This window comes from Fonsecaea monophora (assembly GCF_001642475.1).
Source record: "Fonsecaea monophora strain CBS 269.37 chromosome Unknown Scaff14, whole genome shotgun sequence".
NCBI classification, from domain to species: domain Eukaryota; kingdom Fungi; phylum Ascomycota; class Eurotiomycetes; order Chaetothyriales; family Herpotrichiellaceae; genus Fonsecaea; species Fonsecaea monophora.
The window spans coordinates 1-23,891 of NW_019173945.1; the positions used below are offsets into that span (position 1 = coordinate 1).

At 51.7% G+C, this 23,891-nt stretch overlaps 8 protein-coding genes across 8 annotated transcripts; 3 read left to right on the forward strand and 5 right to left on the reverse strand.

Annotated features, from left to right (window-relative positions):
* Window positions 1-1,287: 1,287 nt before the first annotated feature.
* AYO21_02945 (hypothetical protein) lies at window positions 1,288-2,826 on the reverse strand (the record flags this gene model as incomplete). The annotated part of the gene is made up of 1 exon (XM_022652920.1): window positions 1,288-2,826. The coding sequence occupies one exon, from the start codon at window positions 2,824-2,826 to the stop codon at window positions 1,288-1,290; it is 1,539 nt and encodes a 512-aa protein (XP_022514614.1).
* Window positions 2,827-3,471: 645 nt separating this feature from the next.
* AYO21_02946 (hypothetical protein) lies at window positions 3,472-5,773 on the reverse strand (the record flags this gene model as incomplete). Its single annotated transcript, XM_022652921.1, has 6 exons — window positions 3,472-3,672; window positions 3,725-4,379; window positions 4,434-4,696; window positions 4,758-5,232; window positions 5,285-5,663; window positions 5,725-5,773. The coding sequence occupies 6 exons, from the start codon at window positions 5,771-5,773 to the stop codon at window positions 3,472-3,474; spliced, it is 2,022 nt and encodes a 673-aa protein (XP_022514615.1).
* Window positions 5,774-7,428: 1,655 nt separating this feature from the next.
* On the forward strand, window positions 7,429-8,496 carry AYO21_02947 (hypothetical protein; the record flags this gene model as incomplete). The annotated part of the gene is made up of 1 exon (XM_022652922.1): window positions 7,429-8,496. One exon carries the CDS (start codon window positions 7,429-7,431, stop codon window positions 8,494-8,496), a length of 1,068 nt encoding a protein of 355 aa, XP_022514616.1.
* Window positions 8,497-9,282: 786 nt separating this feature from the next.
* Window positions 9,283-10,603, forward strand: AYO21_02948 (hypothetical protein; the record flags this gene model as incomplete). The annotated part of the gene is made up of 2 exons (XM_022652923.1): window positions 9,283-10,054; window positions 10,110-10,603. 2 exons carry the CDS (start codon window positions 9,283-9,285, stop codon window positions 10,601-10,603), a joined length of 1,266 nt encoding a protein of 421 aa, XP_022514617.1.
* Window positions 10,604-11,453: 850 nt separating this feature from the next.
* AYO21_02949 (hypothetical protein) lies at window positions 11,454-13,484 on the forward strand (the record flags this gene model as incomplete). Its single annotated transcript, XM_022652924.1, has 5 exons — window positions 11,454-11,505; window positions 11,640-11,762; window positions 11,915-11,940; window positions 12,020-12,439; window positions 12,555-13,484. The coding sequence occupies 5 exons, from the start codon at window positions 11,454-11,456 to the stop codon at window positions 13,482-13,484; spliced, it is 1,551 nt and encodes a 516-aa protein (XP_022514618.1).
* Window positions 13,485-13,866: 382 nt separating this feature from the next.
* Window positions 13,867-15,011, reverse strand: AYO21_02950 (hypothetical protein; the record flags this gene model as incomplete). The annotated part of the gene is made up of 2 exons (XM_022652925.1): window positions 13,867-13,869; window positions 13,947-15,011. 2 exons carry the CDS (start codon window positions 15,009-15,011, stop codon window positions 13,867-13,869), a joined length of 1,068 nt encoding a protein of 355 aa, XP_022514619.1.
* A 1,320-nt stretch (window positions 15,012-16,331) lies between these two features.
* AYO21_02951 (hypothetical protein) lies at window positions 16,332-19,035 on the reverse strand (the record flags this gene model as incomplete). Its single annotated transcript, XM_022652926.1, has 7 exons — window positions 16,332-16,531; window positions 16,619-16,934; window positions 17,675-17,826; window positions 17,894-17,991; window positions 18,065-18,239; window positions 18,299-18,612; window positions 18,662-19,035. The coding sequence occupies 7 exons, from the start codon at window positions 19,033-19,035 to the stop codon at window positions 16,332-16,334; spliced, it is 1,629 nt and encodes a 542-aa protein (XP_022514620.1).
* A 3,087-nt stretch (window positions 19,036-22,122) lies between these two features.
* On the reverse strand, window positions 22,123-23,833 carry AYO21_02952 (hypothetical protein; the record flags this gene model as incomplete). Its single annotated transcript, XM_022652927.1, has 5 exons — window positions 22,123-22,288; window positions 22,346-22,547; window positions 22,602-22,947; window positions 23,002-23,540; window positions 23,605-23,833. The coding sequence occupies 5 exons, from the start codon at window positions 23,831-23,833 to the stop codon at window positions 22,123-22,125; spliced, it is 1,482 nt and encodes a 493-aa protein (XP_022514621.1).
* Between the last annotated feature and the right edge of the window lie 58 nt (window positions 23,834-23,891).

Sequence of the window (23,891 nt, forward strand, 5' to 3'; positions counted from 1 at the left end):
TCCTGGGGACCGTCTGACTATATACCTTCGAGTAATTTACAGGGCCCTACCGGCGCTAGTCCGAAGGCCTTCGGCCGAGGACTAGCGTGACGGTCATTACACGTCCTTGGCATTCCTGCCAGTCACATCCTGGACAGCAACCTACGTCGCTATCAGCCTAATCAAATAGCATTCCCATTGTTGTGGCGCACCGATTGATCTCGCGTATTAGAATATCTAAAATTGCTGCGTATTCTTCTCATAACAGGATATGGCCACGTTCACAGCCCGTCAATACTTTTGCGCGCTCCAGTTTAGCCCATGATCAGATGAACGGGCCCAACAGCAAAGCCATGCGCCTCCGCTTGACCCGCAAGACACCTTCTGCCTCACCGATGATCTGGATGGTGATGATCCCCATATCATTCCTCGATACACCATCCTGTCTCATACCTGGGTCTATCCTCCAACCCCCCACCCACCACCCGCGACAAGATCATGTGAGCTTAATCTTGCCAGTTGCCAGGCTGAAAGGCTGAAAGGCTGAAAGGGCTGCATTTTGGGAGGATTTCTGTTGAAACCTCAATCGAATTTCGGTCCTTTTCTCGTAGATGTGTGATATAAGTGACACAGTCTATGCCTATAGTGAGTGATATTGGTGGTCATTTTCCTAGGCAAAGAAGTATACAGGTTCGTAAAAGAAGAACCACCAATACTATTAGAAGTGCAATTTCTTGCTTCTGGGTTCCTTTCCCCCTCGGATTTGAAGGCAAAAGCCGCCACACTGGTGACAGCTTAGACCGGGGTGAAAATGGCATGTGAAACACAAGAAATTTCAAACAATTCCCTGCTACCACTTGGGGTGCCAGAGATTTGATTGGAAGTTATATTGGTTTCAACAACCACGTTGCTCGAATTGGCCTTGTGCAGCTTCGGACCTATTTACGCCTATTGGCCTGAAGACTTGGAAAAGCGGCTACATATTAACCCCTACCAAGCGTGCGTTTTCTGTGCTAGTCGTTCCACCTAGGCCCAGCAGCACTTGTGTGTTCAGCGCATCGGGCGGAACGGGCTCAATGAGGTTTTGTCATCTCAATTGATTGTGCTTCTGGTCGCTGGCGGTAACGAGTCTCGGGTATATATAGTAGTTGGGTAGCAAAATTGCAAGGTCCAGCGCCAACCTGGCCTTTGATTTCCCTTCGCATCTGACGTCGACTCCGACTCTCCCGGGATGCTGTAGACACCTGGGAATCGGATGCCGATTTCTCCTCAGGAATCCAAAGGCTCGGACTGTGCTGGCATCGATTCCTAATTCTTCGCATAGACCAACGAGTCGAGTCCTGACAACCGAGGTAGCAACCCAGGGCAGTCTGCCGCAAGGGTTTTTGCAGTATCCACTGTCGTGGCAGAGAACAACGGAATCGACCGATTGATTAATTCTTGAAGGACGGCAGTGTTCCTTCTTTCCACGCACGCCAACAATAGCTGATCGGCTGCGGGGGAGGGTGCGCTCGGGAGAGCTCCGTTTTCAACCAATACAATGGTATTTCTCCATCGCTCGACGGCGAAAATGAGCGCCTTCGTCTTGTCATCCTCGGCGAAGTGCGACGGGAATTTCTTAAGGAAGAAGGCGACTGACGTATCAACAGAGCGGTTGGACATCAGGGCGAGCAGAGTCTTTGGATGGGGAGGTAGCTTCTTTCGCAGCAACGCGACCATGGACTCTCGGTCTCCTTTTCGGGCAAGATCCAAGTATACCAGCTGGATGAACTCGAGATGTTGCTTCAGAAACGCCTGCAGGTGGCTGCCGAGAACCGTGGCCGATTCCATGGTGTACTGGGTCTTATACCTGGTCAAGTTTGCAAGGAGAACGTCACTGATATCTCTGACAGTTTCGTCGGTGAGCCCGTTAGGGAAGGCCACGTTTGTAGGAAGCCAGTCTCGCTTAAGCCAAGGAATTGACAGCAAGAGGTGGCATAAAGAGCTGTTTCCTAGACACGACCAGACCCAGCGAACCATTCTTAAGGAGATCAGAGTCTCCAGCCGTTTTGTTATGAGCGGAGTGTTCGGGTTGTAGTTGAGCGCCGCCTGAATTGACGACTCCATGTTCTTCTCCATGGCTGCCTCAATCCCGCGGACAAATAACGAAGGGATCGTAACCCTACTTACTGGAGAAAGGAGAAAGCGCCCATGGCTTGTTGAAATCTCTTCAAAAATAGACACCATTACCTCCAAGCACTCCAGATGCCCATTCGCTGCTGCAAGGACCCAAGCAGATTTCAAGTCTTCATTCTCGTGCTGGTTTGGGTGTCCATTCCATAAGATGCGGAGTACTGAGGCGTGCCCATTCTCGGCCGCAAGGATTAGAGCCGTTGTCCCGTCGTCGAGACAGGTAGATTGATCCGACCCAGCTATCAACAGCATCTCAACAACTGACGTATGTCCGGCTTCGGTAGCATAATGGAGTGCGTTCTTGCATCGTGCGGGCAGATCCCTTTTATGCACGTCGAATCCGTGTTGTAATAAGAGCCATACGATAGCCTCGTTGCCGGTCTGAGCAGCTATCCACAGGGCGCTGTTTCCACAATGTGTCTTTGTGAGGATCCCGTCGTCAAGGAATTGCTTCACGCCAGCCACAGAATTATTTTGAATGAGACGTGCGACTTCAGCATTCAGCCACGTGTTGGGAGGTGCGGCCGACTGTTCAGAAGCAAAGTCCTCGTAAAAGTGCCATTTCTGATAAGGTCTGGCAAGGACCGCAAAAGCTATGCGTTCCAGATGTTGGCTGATGTGAGTTATGAGTTTGTCTGTCGATTGCAGGGCTTCGTCGCAAAAGAGGCAGTTCATGTCTCGGATTTCCTTCTGGAAATAACCTCCGGGAATGCCAAGGGTATTGGGATGAATCTGCTTGATATGTGAGCGCAACTCGGACTTTCTCAATCTCCTCTTTGGTGTTGGACAATGGTTGCAACGGTATGAATATGATTCCGGATGAGATCTGAAAATATGGGACAGTATATGCTTTCTGGAGATGTACGTCTTGGAGGGAGTTGGGCAATTTTCGAAAATACAACAATAGGGCTCAAGATCACGTAGTACATGTGTCCTATAGACAATCAGGGCCATTTCCCACAGTTCGAAAGTTGAAAACTTACTGCCAATCACGCTTTCTCAGAATCAACACCTCCTCATTACAGATGTCGCAAAGAAAAGTGCGTTGCTTCCCCAGCTCAACGGGAGGAGGCGGGACCACGAATCCGGCGTCTTTTGAGCTAGCTGAGAGTGAAGATTGCGTTTTGATTGTCCAAACCTCACGAGTTCCGGCCGGTGGGGTATCTGGTAATTGAAGCGAGTTGTTTGAGTGGGATGATTGAGATAATGTAGATGCTGGACGACTTGGCTCAGGTTTCCCTGACCAGAAGGACACTTCCTGAGTCGACGCCCGAGTCAGCACAGAAACTGGGTGCCTGACATGGCTCCGACTTGGTTGATTTATATTTTCTGAAGCGTCAGCGGGAGCTGGGTCCTGATCAATGTCTGAAGAGTATGGCTGGTCTGTATAGTCGCGAGCATAGCTCCCACGTCGATCACCTTGGTTCTGCCCGTCATCGCTATGGAACCGGAGAGCCGGTTGGCAATGAAGGCTATCGCCGACGGAATGACACTCAACGCTCTCGCTGTCCATGCCATGAGCTGAGGACGTCGGCACATGAAAAGCGCGTGGGAGCTTTTTCGCTCTTTTCACATTAAACCGTGCTAGGCGATGAGCTAGGTACGATGGGATCAAAGGGAATCTATCGCAGATGTTGCGGTGGTAGATTGCCTCATCGATTTCCGCTCCCCATTCAAGGTCATCGGCGCCTGTCTTTTTGTCGTTGTTGCGATCAGCGTCATTCGTCCATTGCTTGATATGAACTTGTCGGAAATGCTCAATCTCGGATGCCTCCTCATCCTGTCTCGTCGTATCTACTACCGGGGTGTTTGATAACATGTTGGGTTCGAGGTGCACAGACTCAGTCTGGGCGAGCCAGTTGTCCAACGGCGTTTCGAACTCGGAATGTAACTTGTCTGAAGTTCTGGTCTTTCCCACCTTGGGTTTCTGAAAGTCGGGTCCGCCTGTTGGCTCGTATGAAGTTGGCTCCTTTTCACCGTAAGAGTTCGCCTGTGTTGCGTTGTGTACTGACGAGATTTCTTCGTCCACAGCCGGTGTATCGGTGGATTGCAATAGCGCCAGGATCGCCGTCGATTCCTCTGGATCTCTAGGAAGTGGTCTGGCCCCAAAGATCTCGAGATCTTGGGTGCTCTGTGACCATATCACTTCGTCATCTTCTGTCAGGACAGTAACTCGCTTTGTGCTGCCTTCGAGTCTCTCTCTTGACGGATAATACTTCAAGCCGCAACTTTTACTTCTGAGAGTGAGCTGTGCTTCAACGGGTTGGGAGAAAGCTGCTTACCACGTAACCAATGCCCGTGGGTGGTCCAAGTCGATACGTGGCTCTGCGCAACTTGGGCGTGGGCACAACCCGCCCTGCCAGCGAATCTGGGAGATGATCACCGACATAGTCACTGAAGACCCTGGAAACACTGTTCTATGCCAGTCTTGCTTTTTGATGATGGCCCCACCCCCTTTGGTGTCAATCAAATGGTATTGCCCTTCCAACACTTTGGCCTCACCAGGGATGCCCTTGAATTCGGCGCGGAGGAGGCCTTCGAAAGCCTAACATAATGTCAGCGATGTCGACAGGATAGCACTTGCACACGTGCACGTGGGGACTCACCTCCCAGTGACGGAACCATTGATAGGGAAGTGAAACTGTCCTACCGAGGGCGTCTTCAAAGAGAATAGCGTCAGAAAGCATCGACGGACTGTGTCCAGGACTATTCTGACTCGTTAGAAGCAACGCATATATCTGCATATTAGTTTGAATGATCCTCTGAAGCGCCACTTTTGTCTCCCGCCGGAAGGAGCCGAGGAAATCTATAATCTGTCCAAGGACGTTATGGAAACCGAAGACTGCTCTCCCGACCGAAGTCAGTGCACTTGAGACAGGAGTCAGGTGGCTCTCCAATCGTGCAGCAATGTCCTCGACCTTATCTTGTATGGGTCGTAGGCTGGCCTCGTGGTCGAGATGAGAACTCCGTTGCTGATTCGCGAGCTCCAGTCTTTCCATGCTTTCTCTAAGTTTTGTAATCTCGTCGAGGAGGCTAAAGTGCGCAATGTGCTCCTGTGAGTTTCTGGTCGAAGCAGATTCACTTTCAGCCCTGTCAGCAATATACTCCGCTAAGGCGTCGTAGATCTGCTCACAATATGTGCATGGAAAGCAAGAGGCTCAAGCAGAGTACTTTCATTGCAATGAACTTGCGGAATTGGCTGAATTCTTCCGATCCCAGAAAAGCCCACTTGACCTTGTGGAAGGCACCCTTGAGGCGGCCTCTCGGCGCGTATGGCCCAATTGATGCTTCGTAAGACCTGAGCTTTTGGTAGAACTCTTGGAGACAAGGCTCGCAAGCCAAGGCCAGGCCGCGGAGGGCATTGACTTGTACCGCATTGTCTTCGGTAATGGTCAGTTTTGTCACTTTCTCGAGCAATCTTTTGAGGCTTTCCAGTTCAACAACAGCATGTTGGTACTCCGAAGCAGAGCCCCCAACCCCTTTTAGTGACGAGATTATTTTGCCTGTGAGCTCTAGAGGAACCATCAGCTGGACCACGACCCTGCTTTCTGGTTGATGATGGCCAGAACGTACGTATCACAGCCACGAAGTCGCCGACCGAGAAACCAAATGGAACTGGCATTCTGTCCAGGTGGTGTAACGGCCATAAGATATCACTTTCGAGGAGAGTTTTCTGGATCCAATATAGAATACGACGTTTCCGTGTGCGCGATATAACAGAAAAGGAGGAAGCGAAGTAAGGCTGGATTACCCCGCCGTGATATTCTGCTATGTTGCTAAGCGAGTAGCGACAGGTACGTTGGGCTCGGCCGCAGCTCACGCCTCCTTATCGCATGTGATTTTTCCCGAGGCTGTCCCCGAGGCTGCGCCTGCTCTGCCCCCATGGCAACCTGGCAGTCGATTTCCTGATGGTGGACTGGCTGTTTCGGTCGGTTGTTAGCAAGAGCAAGAGTGGCTGTATGTCTCCATCAAGCACTGCGGCAATCCTCCAGCCATGGATGCTGACTATATCGTGGTTGGAAAACTTGTCGTGGTAAGGCAGCCCTCCCTGAATGGGAAAAAGATTCATGTCCAACACCCTCCTCGTTGCTCAGGTCGTGAGATCGCTCTATCCACGAGATCAAGTATCGAGCCTAGAAGCGGATACTGAGCGAGGCGCCGTCGTACAACAACCTCTTGACGATAAAGTCCTGATCTATGGTCTGAAGTTGAGAGCCAGACTATCCGGTCAGGCCGGTTTCTGAAGGGGGCCATGAAATCAATACACTTTCGGCCAACGCCAGCTTCGGTTGGATCGGCCCGAATTGCTTGGTTGGTGGCTACTGGGTGCAACATATGGCGCACTAGATTGTTACACGTTTGTGTCTGTCAAGGCTGTCGCATTTATTCACGACTGCATTGGTCGTGGAATTCAAGGACCGAGCCGCCCGTAAATGCTTTCAGCCGTGTAGACAGTACACAAGAGCACTGGATCAAGTAGACGGGCCAATTTCCACCAAATCCGGTAACCATTGTGTCAAAAAGGTCTGAGCGAGAATGGCTTGACGTCTGCTAATGTTCTCGTCGGTGTTACCATCGAACGCGAGGAAGTGGTGAAGCCATTCATATATTTCCTCTGGACGTACGGATGCCCTGACCCCGTTACCGACCATCAAGAATAAATGCGCAGATGCGCCATCAGTGACTATAGGCGCGCCATTTACTTGATGCAATATGTTACCAGAGTAGACGAACACTCCGGGATTCGTGGTGTCTCTGTCATTTAGCTTCTCATGATCAAGTCGCGCAATGGGGTAAAAGGAGAAAGGGCAACTGCAGCCTTGTGAGATTTGATCCGTCGAGCGATGCAGCATTGCTCGATCAGGTTACTCTCCTCCTAGACGGCAGTGGAATTCACTGACGGTCATAAAACTAACTCACCACATCTCAAGGTGATCTCGTCGACATTGTTGCAGCGAAAAAAGTGACTTGGGATGGACATGGACTGCCAGACGGCGCTATCAACTTTCGGGGAAATGGAGGCAAGTCGCGCAGTCCATGAAAGGAATGTCAGCCGAGCCGAAATGTACTAGTCTTCATCGTTGCATGTGGTTGTCGTGTCTTCCTCAAGAATCCATTATCAACTACGAAATATAATCTAAGGGTCTTCAGCCTGGGATTTCTCGTAGACTGCCTTGTCGTTGGCTCCTCAACCTCCCTAGCCCCGCTACTCGCTCCTGGCATCTCAAATGTCAACGCTCTCTTGACCTTCCTCCTAGGTGAAACCGACTACGAACCATGGCCAGCTCACCTCCCTCTCCATTTCCCGCCAGTCTTCCGAACCCCAAAAAGCGAACCTCGATGAGCTCACAGGCATCGGCACAAGGAGCATCCAAGAGGCCGAAACTACATCCTCTCAGACAGACTTCATTTCCTGCCCAAAATGCGAGTGGAAGATATGGCTCCGGGGTCACGAGTGCGCGCTCCGAATCAGGTAGCGTTGCCAATAGTGCCTTGTCAGGAGTGAGTGGCAAAGTCCCTGGCCGCGGGAGAGGAAGACCTCGGAAGTCACAACAACTCAACGACGAAGATACTCGCTCTGTGCGTCAGGCTCCTGCGGATACGGCCAGTCAAGTCGAAAGTGCCTCAAGAAATGCTGGTCGCGGAACAAAGTCAGTCGTCAGCGCTCGTTCAGGCGCAGCTGAGCAGGAAGAGGATGACGAAGGTGATATTGACGGCATGTTTGAAACCATGGACGAGCAAGAAAGACGTCAAGCAGAAGAAGAGGAAACACGACAGGAGCAGCGTCGTGAACGGCTAGCCGACACGCTTGACCCGGACCAATATGCACGATACAATCAATGGCGGGCGCTCTCACTCAACGTCGCGACAGTTAGGAGACTAGTCAATTCTGTGGTGTCGCAGTCGGTCACATCTGCTCCACTGCAGGCGGTAAGAATCTACGGCAAATGGTTCGTGGGCGAGATTGTGGAGAGAGCACGCGAGGTACAGATCGAATGGGCCAAAGCGTACGAGGAGACGAGAAAAGAGGAACGGGAACGACGGCAGAAAGAGCTGGAAGCCCTCGAGGAGAAGCAGAAGCAAGGCAACCATTCCGAGCAACAAGCCCGCTTATTGACGAGAACCATTGAGGGACTGAGGAGAGAAGTCAAGGAGTATATCCCAAATCCACACAAGGGAGGTCTCCTGCCGGATCACCTTCGAGAGGCTTTGCGGAGATACAAAGCCGATGGTGAAGGCGGAGGAGTCGGATTCGAAGGGACAAGCCATGGTCTACTTGGGGTGCAGGGACCTGTGGCTTGGAGAGTTGGTGATGGTGCTTCGGGCAGACGACTCTTGAGATGATGTGGCGGTGTTTTCTGGACCCCTCGACGCCCTGCTGGAGTGGTCGGCAAATCTCCGCGATCCTGCCCCAACGAACCCATGGCTCTTTTTCGGTATACGAGTCATGATTGAAACCATCTGAAAAACTGCAATCGAAAAAGGAACTTGGCCCACGTACCTGAACTCCATGGGTTCCCTTCTCAGAATCGAGCACCAATTGACATGGTGCCGGCCTGTCAACGGTGAGACCTGGCGCGCTAGAGGCTAGAGGCCTGCCTTATTAAATAACTAACTTTTTGCGCTGGCTAGTGCTGAACACCACCACCGCACGGAGTTCCGCAGGAGTAAATGAGTTGTAAGCGAACGAATGAGGCTGAAGTCTTGTTTAGCAGTATGAGCACCGCGGCATTGTCTGCTTACGACGAAAGCTCGGGCCTCATAATCCGCCGTCTATTTACCTCGCTCGTCACCTTTTCATCACCCACCTAGTCCAAGCTGTGTGCGTGCTGCTGTAGACGCTCGAAAAGGAAGACACGGCCTGGCGATTTATTGGCCCCCTCCAGCCCAGAGGCTACCAAATATGTTGCAAATCCCAGAGTGGGACGCCTGACCAGCGAAGCCTCTGCGGCTCAACGTTTTGATGCAGCTCTGGCGTGGATCAGGCCCCATTGACGCCACATGGCCCATTTAATAAGATGTTATATCTTCAATGTTGCCGTCCTGTGTTTCTTCCCTGCCCCATTTCATATGTCCTCGAGGAAATGACGCGCAACGGTGCATAGCGCAATAGCACTTTGACCATGGCAGATGTCGTTATTGCGCGGGCCTACATCTGCACACCGCAACGACCGCAGCAGCTACTACTTGGGAGAAGGCTCTGCCTTTCTTGACGACTACTCCCCGCAGATTGTCCGCGCTGGCACCTTCAGCCAGAAGATCGACGGCCTCTTCAGACGTCGAAAGACCAACTGGCACGATGTCGAGCGAAGGTTTGAGCGGAAATCGAGACCTTGGAACCCCCTTCTCGACTACCTTTGGGATCACAGATATCCACTCCGTGCCCTTTTGCCCATCACCGCAGGCCTACTGGAGCTGATCCTGGTGCTATTTCTCTTTGGCACATACTACACCTTACCTGCTGATCCGCATACCGGAGCCAAGCCACCCCGGGTTGCCGATCTTTACTCTACATTTCCGTTCATGAGCTGTGTTGGCTCAAAGAGGCTATCCGTCTATCGGGGGCTGACCTTTTGTGTGGTGTTTCTCGGCATTACATCGACTGCCATCAGCTTCTATTTCACCCGCGACGACCAATTGGGCTGGCAGACGCGTCGAGCGGGATGGCTCGCCAGCGTTGTGGGAGCCGGTCTCAGCATCTGGCTTGTCTTTGCTGCAGCGACGCCTGACAAGCACCTTCACCTCTTTGTTACTTCGGTGAAAGCGATCACCGTCTTCTCCATCAAATCTACCGGGCTGCTGGTTGACCACTTGGAACGCCAAAAGTATCCGGTGCTTCGAGAGCTTGCTGTGATCAAGGTCTTGCTGTGGTGGAGAGTTGTAACGTTGGGTCTTGCCTTTCGTAAGTTCTTGATTATCCGTCGCCTCCATCAAGCTCTGTCTGATACATGGAACAGCGCTCGCCGTGATGACAAATGTTGCCATCTTTGGCTGCAGCGAATCAAAACCTGAAACAATTCAAACCCCAGGGACTACTTGTTACCGTATCATGGCACTGGGAGCTCCTGCGGAGTGGCTCTATGCGCTCACCACCGTCTCCTGGAGCCTGGCAATCGCCTTTGACATCTATACAACACCCATCGTCAGTAAAGCCAAATCCCAGCAGGATCAGACTGCCACAGAAATGCTGGAATCTTCTTCGGTCGGTCAGTGGAGAGGCCATTCACACAGTCAAGAAAGCCTGGCCTCTTTCGCCTCACTCGACAAGGACGAGGACTTTGGTCCCGATCTGTCGTCACCTGACGAATTCGACGACAAGGGGGGCAGCAGGACGCAATACAGGAACCTTGGCAGAAATCCTAGGAATCTCCATGGTGAACATGACTTTGCAAACGAGGAAGACTTTGAGGAGGATCTCGGGCTGGCGGTTCGAACAAGAGACTGGGCTTGACGGCACAATTGTCTGGGTAGTCAGCGAATTGGATCGACAAAGTCGAAAATAATATGGATTATGGGCTCCTATGAATATTGATGGAATGGCGGCGGATTTACAGAGTCTTGGAACTCGAGTCCCATCTTTTGAAGCGACAGAGGGATCTCATTCCATTCAAGAGAGTCCAAAGTCGAGGCAGCACCAGGGTGGCTTCTTACAAGGCTGTAAGATGACGAGAGCAGACGGCGACATGATATATTTGTCTAATTAGGATCAGGCAAGTTTGGAAGGGACTATCCTTTGGCATCCACTCTTCCTTACTAGGGGGCAATATTCATCTTGTAATGAAATCTCCACATATACGAAGGATGATGGACACGGGAAGCATTTCCGACAACCCTGAGACCGGCTATCCACGCCATCATCTTCGCGTCACCAGCATGACCGGCGTATGACATTATCGTGACAGACAGAATCTGCGACATGTAAACACTGACGTCATTTTCAATAGGGGATTCCTGATCCGTGTGTCCGAATCGAGAGGAGAGGAGATGATATACAAATGCCATGCATAATGGGACTAGCAGAGGAGAAAGTCCATTCTGTCAGGGTCCGTCACCACTCGTTGTTTATTGTTATACATATCCTCATCGAGTTTGAGTTCCAGAAACCCCTTCTAATACCATTTTCACTTGAAGTTTTCTAGGCTCGGAATTCAACTCCGTGGCCCCTGGAGACAAAGTACGAGATACATATCCAACTGTGATTGTCGACACTGCGAAAAAATCAAGGCGATATACATGCATTCTCCTCACGATACCTGTATATTACTTTGAGCTCTTTTCAACAGGATCTTGTTATTTGCGACATGTCCGCACATACCGAGAACTTGCAGTTTTCCCGCGAGGATGTCGAGTTTGGTGAGACATTGCCCAGCCCAGCACATCGTGTTAATGAGCATTGAGACTTTGGGTCTCGATATCACTGACCTTCTCCGAAGAGTGATGGACAAATGGCTGACGTTTTTGGTTTCTGCGGTTTCTTACAATTGCAGAAATTCCCGACGATTTGCCCGAGAAATTGGGTGAAGAACTGCGGAGGCTGGAGCAGCTGTTTACTGTCGATACTGCTACGTTGAAGAAGATTACCGATCGGTTTGGTGAAGAACTCGAAGATGGTGAGTTCGTGCCTGTGTCTGTGTCGTGACGGATATTATCGGCCATTGGAAGAGTACCTGGTCACAATGAATACCTCATGCCACGCAGTGGATGCTCCAGGCCTCAATACCAGGCACTCCCATGAACAGCTGTTGACAGTACCACCTACCAGGCCTGCAAAAACACGGATCTAATGTGGTATGTTCTCCCTTCGTTATCCCATCTATACCCTACAAAGGCTCCATCCTCTGTACGTATGAGATACTGACCCTCTCAGCCAATGAACATAACCTGGGTCACAGCCTTCCCAACAGGACGAGAAACAGGCACATACCTCACACTCGACCTCGGGGGCACAAACCTCCGCGTGTGTCTCATTACGCTCACGGGCACATCGGGCGGCGCCGACATCACACAGGAAAAGTACCAGCTTCCCAAGGCCATCAAGACCGGAACGGCAGATGAACTATTCGGACATATTGCCGATCGTCTCGACGATTTCGTCAAGGCACACGTCGACACCGGCAATTTTGACGAGGACGACGGGAAAGTACCCCTGGGATTCACGTTCAGTTACCCAGCAACCCAGGGCAGGATTGATCATGGGATCTTGCAGACTTGGACCAAGGGATGGGATGTGCAAGGCGTCGAAGGACATGACGTGGCAGAGATGTTGAAGGAGGCCATTGCGAAACGGGTACGTGTTGTAGTACTACCTATGCCTATTACCTCGTCTTTGACCCCGTTTTGTTTGACTTCTGCTATGAAATTCCCTTCGCTAAATGCTGACCCGGTTGTGTTACGCCGTTCAGGACCTCCCCGTCAAGCTTGTCGCACTGATCAACGACACCACCGGCGCATTGATCGCGTCCGCCTACAACGACCCCGAGACGATCATCGGCGCCATCTTCGGCACCGGTTGCAACGCGGCGTATATGGAGCGAGCGTTGCGTATACCGAAATTACGACAAAAGGACCCGTCCTCCAACGGCACCACAACTACTTCGAGGACCGAGAACGACAACGACGGAGCAGACGACTCGCTCATGGCCATCAACTGCGAATACGGCGCCTTTGATAACTCCCACACGATCCTACCGCGGACGCGGTACGACGAACTCATCGACGAGCAGTCTCCCCGGCCGGGCGAACAGACGTTCGAGAAGATGTCTGCGGGACTATACCTAGGCGAGATATTCCGCCAGGTGCTGCTCGAACTGCACTCTCGCCGCGTCATATTCCAGAACCCCAACCTCGACGACAAGCCAGCGGAGCGCCTCGCCACCCCTTACGCGATCGACACGGAATTCCTGTCGAACCTCGAAAACGACTCCTCAGAATCTCTGACGGCATCAGCCTGCGCTTTCCAGGAGACCCTCTCAAACCTGCACCCCTCGCCACAGGAACTGCGCTTCTTCCAAGCCCTGGCCAAGCTGATCGCCATCCGCGGCGCGCGGCTCTGCGCGTGCGGCGTCTCCGCCATTTGCCGCCGCATCGGCGTCCGCAGGGGCCACGTCGCCGCGGACGGGAGCGTCGCGATCAAACACCCCCGGTTTCGGGAGCGGTGGGAGGACGCGGTCCGCGAGATTCTGGACATGAAGATGGGGGCGAAGGCGGTCTCTACAGAGGAAGCGGGAAGTGAGTTGGAGGGGATCGAGTTGACGAGTGCGGAGGACGGAAGCGGTGTTGGGGCGGCGGTTATTACCGCGCTGGCGCTGGGGAGAGTGGGCAAGCTGGAGTAATGAAGGGTAGCGAAGAGGTGGGAGATGGGAGATGGGAGATGGAAGGAAGGGAGGTGATCTCATCGTCGGGGTTGTAACATGTATATATTTATAGTATTAGCATGCAGGGACCTGGTTGGGGGAGATGTGTACCAAAGACGACAGCAAGGACCATGATGGATACAAAAACATGTCCCTGGTACTGTACGCAAATATCTACCACAATACGAGGTGAATATCCTACTACCAGTAGAAGTATCTCTTTTTGATATACTAGACTAGCGTAGACTTGTCTCCCTAATACTTTAGCCATCTCCATGCTTTTTTTTTTGATTGATTTTTTTTTTTTTTTGATAGAATATACTCAACTAGACTCAACCACACTAGACTAGATCCTTGTAAACTACTACAGACTCCCGTCTCGCGTACCTAGGTACTGTAGCCTGTAGACTATACCTCTCCCTCGCTACAACACCGCCTCACCCACCGCGCCGTCTCGTCCACGCGGCTCAAAAACGGACAATGTCCGCTGTTGATCGCTGTGACGTGGATTTTGGACCCTTCGGCTCTCGACAAAGGGTGATGGTGGTGGTGGTGCGCCTTTATGCCCTTGTCGGCGCCGTCGATCATGACCCGCTGGATCGCCGCTGGGAGGGCCCGGTCATCTTCGCAGACGAGATAGTGTATGTCCATACCTATCCCCGTAGCCGTAGCCGTACCCGTTTCCGTATTGGAGTCTGAACCTGGGTTTGATATTTGTCCTGACTGGGACTGGGTCTGGGAGTCTATCTTCGATGGAGTTTCCGATGGAGATTCTGTCTTTGATTTTATCTCCGTCTCTAAACGGGGTGGACTCCACGGCGCAAACGGCACGACCGTCTCCTGCACGGCCCAGACCTGCGGCACGCACAGACTCGCGTAGTGTTCAGCGGCACGCGCATCCCGCTCGGCGAGATCGTGATAGAACAGCGCGACCGGACCGGGGTCCTTGACGGGCGTGCAGACCTTGACTTCCCTATCCCCCTTCTCGACGCAACCAGTTTTATCTCCTCCGGACGAAGACAAAGGAACCGGAACCGTTGACAAGACCATCGTCGGTGGAACTTGCCCGCCGCCCCAGTCTAGGAGAGAGGTCCCCGCGGGCGCGAGGAGGCCCGAGATGATCAAGTGCGCAGTCACGCCGTTGTCATGGCCAACCCGTGCGCGCGTCGCCATGTCGAGTCCCTCGAGCGCCGCGGTGGCTGGTACGGTGCCGTACGAATGCGAGAGCACCACGACGTTGGTGGTCGGGTGGGACGTCAATTCGGAGACGATGGCCTGACGAATCGCGGCGATGTCGTCGGCGATGTTTGATGGAGGGGGCAGGCCCAGGCGGGTGTAGTGCATGCTCGGTAGCCACGGTGAGATGGTTTTGTAACCACCGGAAGGAGATGATGATGGTGGTGGTGGTGGTGGTGGTGAATTGAGTGCCTGCTCCAACGGACGGAAATGCTCAGGCGAGTGCCACGCGCCGTGGACGAGGATGATTGTGGGTTTCGAGGCGGACATGGAGGGATATGACAGAGACGGCACTCAACAACTGGCTTAGATTCAGGGGTACTAGACTGCTGAAAGTCGAGATTCGACGTTAGGATGCGATGCTGGAATCTCTTTCGTCAATGCTCTTCCTCGTCCTGATGGGGCCAACTTCACCTTAACCTCCAACCTCGAACCTTGAAAACCAGCTCAAGACCTAGAACTAAGGGAACTAGTACAGTATTTTTTTTCCCCCTGCTATTATTCTGGGGGTTGTTCCTCATATTTATCCTGTGAAATTCTTCTAGATACCTGTCTAGTCTCTTGTGTTCTGTGTCCAGTGTCCTGTATCTAGTGTCCACATCAGTGTCTTCATGAATACCCACCTATCCGCCGTTCCTCCCTTCCCAACCTTCAAGTCCTGACCGCTACATTACTTCCCTGAATCAACGGGCCCCGGTGATATCAAATCCTCCGCAAACCACGCGCTCGGTTACATCGTACACGGCGAGGGGGCCTGAATTGAAGATTGGACGCCTGACGCCCAACCCCAAAGCATGTCTCGCCATGGCATGTCTCCTCGGAGCAGAGCTGAATAGAGGACTGGAGACGGCAGACTGGAGTCAAGAGGTTTCGCTTGACGCTCGCATGTACGATTGCCAGTACGAGTACGAGGACCCGGTACTTGCGAGGTTACATAAATGCATGAACACATACCTATCCACTCCTACGGTGAGTACCTCGTACGTACCCAGTGATGTACGAGTGCTTGGTATGTCCCCAGTAGATCAACGGTGGTACGTGCCCGATAGGTATCAAGTACCGAGTAGGTAGGTAGGTCCCTCGTACTCGTTACCTAACTAGATGACTCGTGTTATGTCGCATTCTCCCCTGGCGCCGGTCTTGAAGGGGCAGGTACGAGGTATTCGGTACTTAAAGATCAGTCAAACTGACACTCGCACGTGTACTAGCTTAGGCAGTTCTTTACGGACGACTCCATTTTCGACAACTTTCAGAGCTGAATATGCCCTTACCGAACTGATCTGATGATGTAAGGCAACTCTAGCCGATCTAACGTTTACAAATTCTCTTTTAGCCAATCTAACCGAGAACATGTACCAGTAGGGGTTAATTAACCTGTGGCGTTTAGGGGGAATGAAAGAGGATGTTAAATCACAACAGTCGACTGACTTTGGTACAGATGCGGTCGCCGAAGCCTGTACATCCAAAAACACACTTACTAGACCATCTCTTAAATGATCCTTAGAACAGCGAGTTCAGAAAGTGTGTTTTTGGATGTGTAGGACGTCGGGGCTTCTCCTCGTCCTCCCCCGTGGTCTGGTTGCCAGCAGCTTAGGCGATGGCCTGAGCATTCTTCTGGTATTTGTAGACGGTCCAGTTAAAGACGTAGTCGTGTTGGAACGATTCTCGGACGAAGAGATCCCGGAAAATATTCCTCAAGTACGAGTAGTCTGGCTTGTTATCGAAGCGGAGAGAGCGGGTGTAGTTGAGGTAGATGGCGAACTCGTTAGGGAAACCACGGTATAGAACCTCTGTAGGAGTAGTCATCTTCTTCTCCATGATACGATCGTACTTCTGCTTCTTAGTGGCCGCCTTGAGACCTTACCATAGAAGAGAACCACGGTAGAAGTAGAGCATGACATAGCCTAGAGACTCCATGTCGTGACGGCGAGATTGTTCCACCCCTAAGTGAGTGTTGATCGAGGCATAACGAGCCGTGCCGGTTAAGTTCTTGTTCTCGCGGTATGGGATGTGGAAATAAGTCTTGGGGTCGCGGTACTTCTTGGCCAGACCAAAGTCGATCACGTTGACCTGGTTGCCTCTCTTGCCAATACCCATCAGGAAGTTGTCTGGTTTGATGTCACGGTGGATGAAGGACTTAGCGTGAATGTATTCGATGCGAGAGATAAGCTGATCGGCCAGGAGGAGGACGGTCTTGAGCGAGAATTTGCGATTGTAGATCCGCCATTAGGCGTAACGAAAGGAGAACCTCCATTCCAGGTATCGATAGTTGCAGCTCGCTGCCGCATTACCATACATCATACAGACCACCTATACCAGGAACGACCACCTAAAGTAGTCAAGAATATGTACTAATAGGGGTTAATTAGCCTATGACGTTTAGGGGGAATGAAAGAGGATGTTAAATCACAACAGTCGACTAACTTTGGTACAGATGCGGTCGCCGAAGCCTGTATATCCAAAAACACACTTACTAGACCATCTCTTAAATGATCCTTAAAACAGCGAGTTCAGAAAGTGTGTTTTCAGATGTATAGGCTTCGGCGACCGCATCTGTACCAAAGTCAGTCGACTGTTGTGATTTAACATCCTCTTTCATTCCCCCTAAACGCCACAGGTCAATTAACCCCTACTGGTACATGTTCTCGGTTAGATTGGCCAAAAGAGAATTTGTAAACGTTAGATCGGCCAGAGTTGCCTCACATCATCAGATCAGTTCGGTAAGGGCATATTCAGCTCTGAAAGTTGTCGAAAATGGAGTCGTCCGTAAAGAACTGCCCAAGCTAGTACACGTGCGAGTGTCAGTTTGACTGGTCTTTATATGATGAGGCAAATACCAGCTGCAGCTAAAGAAGTAAACAGTGACAGATGGGGGACAGAGGGAAGGTAATAAGCCGTCGAGACCAGGAACAACAACGACTAGAACCTCTTACCTCGCTGAAAGGGTTTTGAGATATTTCAGACGGTGCTGCATAGGTCAATGGGCTCGCTGCTGCTTGTCGCCGTTGTCGTTCATCATTAGGCCCCCCAATGAGATTAGAGGGTCCTGCTGCACTTGCATGGGTGTTCAGGTTGGCCTCTTCCTCTGTAGTACATTGAGCACTGTCAGCGTTGGCCTCGACTTGGTCCAAAATCGCCAGGAGGAGTCTCACCCTTGAGCGGACCATTCCCCGTTCGAGTTGATGGCGAGGGGACAAATCCAGGATTATTGTGTTGGTTGGATGCATCTGGAACTTCGCCTGGTCCTCGCCTAAGAGCTATATGTCAGTCCAAAACGAGGACCTACTCATATATCTCAACTTTTTGAGGTCGCAATTACGTACCTGAGAGTGTTGGGCGCATTCATAGGTACGCAGGGGGTGCTTCCGGGAAGCAAGAGCTCCTTCGATGTGGCCAGGTTGCCGGACACATCACTTACCAGCACATTGAGGAGACTTGCAAGCATTTGTGCCATTCTCTGGGTCATAAGTATGTCTTGATCTGGACAAGGAGCGTGATCTGAAAACCTTGGTCAGTCGGTGCTTAGATGGAGCGGGACGAAATATGCCATTCCGAACCTTTGAGAGCATTGAATGCGGTGAGGGTCGCCGTTGCCAGGGCCTTCAAATGGGGGCCGATCATATCCAGCGGTGTTCGCCGGAGATGTTGTTCCAGGATCGAGACAATCTCCCTGGCAGCATTCACACAGATCCTTTCCGGACTCTTGAACATCCCATGGGGTCTCCGCGAGGGATCACAGTTGTGCATTGGCCCATACCATTTGATTTGTGCGACCCGATACTCCAGGTGGGCCACAATTAAATCTGTTGGAGCATCCGTTGGAACCTCCCCATTCACCACTGCGTATTGTAGAGGCAGGTCTCTGGTCCACCTATATTGATAATCAGCTTCTGCAACACAGACGAAAGGCGCTAACGTACTTTAAAAGCAAAAAATGGATGTCCTCGCAATCAGCCTCCCATTTATCTGTCTGGTGAACATTCACGTCCGGAGCGGGATAGTTGATGTAGAATTGAGAGATTTGATTCCAGATCTCCCGGACCGAGTTATGGAGTCGACGGGCCTCGACTTCAGCAGAGGGTGCCTCCTGACTCTGAGGCATACCGGGGGTGGTTTGTCGCACAGAACCGTTGATCTGCGGCTGGATTTGGCTGACCGTTTCGTCTGCTGGCGCCATAGTATCTGGGCTGGCAGGTGCATCCATTGTATGGACGCTCGGGGAAGGGACATCCAGAACGTCAATATGAGAACTAGTTTCCACGTATGAATCATCACCGTCCTCCTCATCTGACATGTCTGGGGACATATAAGTGGCGTCAGTCGCCTCGCCTGCTGAGGCCAACGACTGGTCCGCATGCACCCCTGGAAATCTCGATCTCCTTGAGGGATTTAAGCGTCTTCTGGTGGATCCTTCTCTATTGTGATTTTCCCCTGTCCGTGACCCGGCTGTTAAGCTCGATTGTGAGGCAATTGGAAGAAAGCTGGCTAGCATGCCATTTTTCTCTAGAGTTTCAATTCGAGCTTTGCAAGCTCGGATTGATCTTCTTTGAAAGAATTTTCGTCGGATTTCGCCGTAAGGATACCCAGCCTGAAGACTCATGACCAAAAGATTTGTTTCATCTTGTGTCCAAGGTCGCTTCGTGACTCTGTTTTGGGGTCCGCGCCTGGAAGGGCTAGCCATATGGGACATGTTGTGAGAGAATGAGTGGAAAAAGAAGTTCTGGAAAGACTGTTTGGTGGTTGACAAAGTTGGCGACAGTTCGGTGTTATTTATAGGTCGAAGAATGTTCTCTGACCCTGCCTGACCAAGAGGGACTATGGCAACTGTCGGGCTGTAAATTTTACGATCGGCGATCAAACCCGCTGTGAGTGAGCCCTACACCCAACAATTGTTGAGCATTCCAGTGCGAGAGACTGATTTTGGCCGCTTCACTCTTGTCTCTTTGCTCATTTGGGCGCATATTTTATGTCAAACGGCAGGGTTGAGACGTTCGCTCCCGCATTTCCCATAGGTTCAACGAAGTGCACGTATGTCTCTGGTGGGAGTACGAACCTTAAGTAAAGAGCTTGAAACGAATTAAGTAAAGCGTCGCTCATCACATTTCTGAGACGTGACATTGTTGGTGACGTGGCTGGATAGAGAACCTTGGAAATGCAGTCTTTGTATGTATGTTGCCCGGAATTAGTATTGGTGACTGCATCCGCGATGGGTCTGGATGCATCCAGGCGCCATCTAATAGCAGTGCTGCCTGAAGTAAAGATGCGGTGAGCCTGTAACGCAGCCTAATAGGCCAAATCCTGTAGATTGAATGGCTTAATTCGCCTTGAAGAAAGCATGTGCATGAGCTGAGTGTTACAGCCTCGTATTCGGGGAGCATACTCAGTGGCGAGGAAGAGGCTTGAGATGGGAGCGGATGGAATGTTGCTGAAGGCCCTTTTGCTGCGCATGGACCCTGAAGTCGAAAGGGCCCTGCTGATTCTACCGGCTAGTGAAAGACTGACATGGTATGTCACCGTTGGTTGAGCTTTCACGATCAGCGGAAGAAAGGGCACCTTCTCTCTCCTTGCCATTCATTGTATATTGAGTAGTTGGACGGTGACAGTAGTCGCTATGTGGTGTCGCAGATGCCTACTTCCTCAGTCTGAGTCTTCGAGCTTCGACAGTGGGTATCTCGACTTGTGGCTGGCTGAAGGTGGTGGTGGTGAGCAGGGGGAAGAGACCACTAGGTCGTGGGCCTCGCGTCGGCGACCGGGAAGGTTGAAAGGCCCGTGTCGGGCGCACACCTCGACGGATCCGCTACTCCCTGCTACTGCATGCTCTTCTTTCCTGTTGCAAAGGGTTGTGTCGGGGACTCTCACATGCATGTCGAGGACTTCATAATGGGTGACTCGGTTTTCGCGGGATTATCAGAATGTTTGCTTGGGTCGGGTAAAGGGGGATTGGGCCCTGTAATCTCATCCATGATCTCTGTTCCCAATTGGCCTGTTTGAAAGCATGAAATGAGTAGGTTGGATCAGGGTAATGGGTGGTAGATGCCGAAGTGACATGCACATTAGTTGCCAGTCTCTTGCCATCAAGGACAAAGTCGCCTTCTTCTTCTTCTTCTCCAATCACTGAATTGAATTGGCGAGGAGAGAGGAAGCACAAGAACAAAAGTCAGCAAGGCGTGGGATGGACTGATCTCATATATACCCATGGCCACGAAGACCAGAATAGAATGTGTCGTGATGTTGGTTTTAGGCTTGTTATTCGCCCACCCACTCGCGCAGGGCCGGAACAAACCGAGCGAATACCTGGCGTCGCAGAGACTTCTCCGTGCACCCATTGTTCGCTAAGAATAGCCCGACGGTCGCCTGAACGATCCTCCCGCCGCCTCGACGAAGCAGTTGAAGATGACATAAACGACAATTACCTGTCACCTCGTTCACTTGGATATGCTCACGACCACGGCGCTGCCTTTATTTGTCCTCCTGATCGGACTCAAATTTTTGTCCCTCCACTCACTCTACGGCGGCACACATCGTGTCCTCACGAAGACGGAGACGAAGACGACACTGTCGATGAAATGAAGGCTGGTAAACAGGGAAAAGGAAGGAAAAGGACAACAACCTCAGTGCGTGGACTCGCGACGCTTCTAGCAACGCTCTTTGTCAAAAGAGGTGATAGATTCGTCTCGAACCGCATCATCAGTCCTCGAATTCGTCGTTTCTATATCTGGCTTGTGTGACTCTAAGAATATATACGTCACCGTTACTTTCTGAGACACGGACATCCAAGACCAGCTACAAGCGCGAAGAGGTATTCTGCACGTTGGGAGAGATACTGTCGTTCAGGTCGTCGACCACACCACCACTGTCCACCTGTCGTCCTTGAAACAGGGTCGGGAGCTAGGTGGGCGCCGAACCGACATCTCCTCCGAGAGATAGATCGACTTTTTTTGTGGCTTGTCAGCTGTTGCGCATGTGCACCTGTACGGAGTCCCTTTCTCCCTTTGGATTGGGATGGTAAACACTGAGAAAAAAACTTCGCGCTTGGTTTGGTAGATTACGGTGCGTAACAGAGGGCTACATGTCACCATCACAGGATCTCTGAGCGGACTATCTCGCCATGGGATACCGTCTGCCGTCTACTCAGGTTCGGTCAACTGATGACAGCAACTAGTGCTCAATCCTCACGAGAGAGACTAACAAGGTAACCGAACAGTCACACTCACTGTCACGTTTCTGTCAACGGGAAGAATAATATCTTTGATGGCCACATAACACTGACAATTCCATTAGCTACCTCACTCGGATCTCTCTGCACGACGCACGCCAGTGACCGTCCCTTTGCTCGTCGCCAACTCAACAAAAGCTTGTCTATGGAGTTGTACGACGCCGTCTATGCGGGCTTAACCTTAATCCGGACGCCCTTCGAGTCGAGTCGTGGGCTCGGAGCAAAGAAGTCGTGCGCTAATTCGAGATCACTAATATCGGTCTGGTAAAGCTCAAAGTCAAAGTTTCTGAAGAGCGACGCGATGGTCAAGAAGAGTTCGGCGTGTGCAAGGCTATGACGGACACTCAATATGACGGTTGATCAGCATCAACGAGCTCAGCACACTTACTTGATGCCCAGACAGCTTCGTGAACCCTTACCGAAGCTAACATAGTATCTTTCCAAGCTTTGCCCGTGAGCTGTCTTAGGATTTCCGATCCATCGCTCAGGTTGGAACGTTCTGGGATTCGGAAAGATCTTCTCGTCGTCGCAGACGTCGACATTGGTCATGCTCACAGGAGTCCTTGGGGGGATGATCCAGCCCTTGTACTCTAGAGGCTTGGACAAGAGCCGGGGCTCTCTCGCCGTCACTCCATATGACATACGAACCCCTTCTCGCACACACCCGGAAAGATATGGTAGCTTCTCGAGGTCAGACCAGCTGGGCTTGACGGTGGGGTCCGGCATAGCACCCTCCAACTCGGCCCGTAGTTTCTGAAAGATTGGTGGATTGTTGATGATATGGAAAGCCGCCGTAGACAGCGCCCAGCCTGTGGTGATGACTCCCGCCGCGACTACGACGGAAGCCTCGCCCTGTAATCGTAGTGAATTCTTCTCTGACGGTGGTAAGTTACCTTCAACCAACTCCTGAAATACTGTTCGATGAGAAGACTTCTCCAGGACATCCTTCATTTTGCCGGCTTTCATCGCGTCGATTTGCTTCCGAAAGTCCTGTATTTGGTCAGCATTACATGGTCGCTCCTCGGGATAGGCACCACTCCTTACATTTTGCATCCTGAAGAACAGAGCGTATTCAGGCTGCATTTTCACCGTAATGGATTGGGGAAGGTTGAAAAGAACCATAGGGATCCACGGGAACTGCAGAGACACGTTGCTGAACTGGTTAGCGGCCATGATCGGATCGTGTAGCGACTTTTCAAACTCCGGTTCGCGGAGAGCGTCGTAGCTGAGGCTGAAGCAGTATTCCAGTATGACTTCCTCCGTAAGTGCTGCAAATGCCCGGTTGATAGGCATGACTTTCCCGGTGGCCTGGAACTCGCGGACACGCTCGACCAGGATGTCGATTTTACCTTGGATCACATCCTGGAGATCGAGGATGCGTTGTCGCGAGAAGAGCGGGTTGAGAGCACCCCGTCGAATGCGATGAAGTTCGTCCGATGCTGTCGCAAAAGCTGAGTCGTGATCACCAAATCGGCCAGCCATCCACTCATACTTGTCCACGCGCCCGGCCTTGGTATAGAGCGTCTCGTAAAAGTCCGAGTCCTGGATATGGAGCTCGTCGGGGACAATGCGTACGATCGGTCCTAAGCGTGACATTTTAGGAACAAGCAAGACTCCCTAGGGCAATCAAATCGAAAGTCATAGTACCATATTTTTTGTGCATCTCCTGGACCTTGAACGTAAATTGTCCCTTCAGGAAGACATCGTAGTAGGCTTCGTGCCAGTGGCTGATCGCCGCGTACTTGGGCCCGGGGAATTTCGCGAGCGGGTGGAAGTACAGGCGATAGATTACAAGGGCGACAAGGTAGAGCGCATATGCGCCAGTAGCCGCTAGGAGGGTTTGGGCCAAGGGACCGGCAGCAATGGCTATGGCCATTTCTTGTTTGTTCGTTACAAGGGACGACTACGGTCGAAGGGTTGTCGAGAGGCAGAGC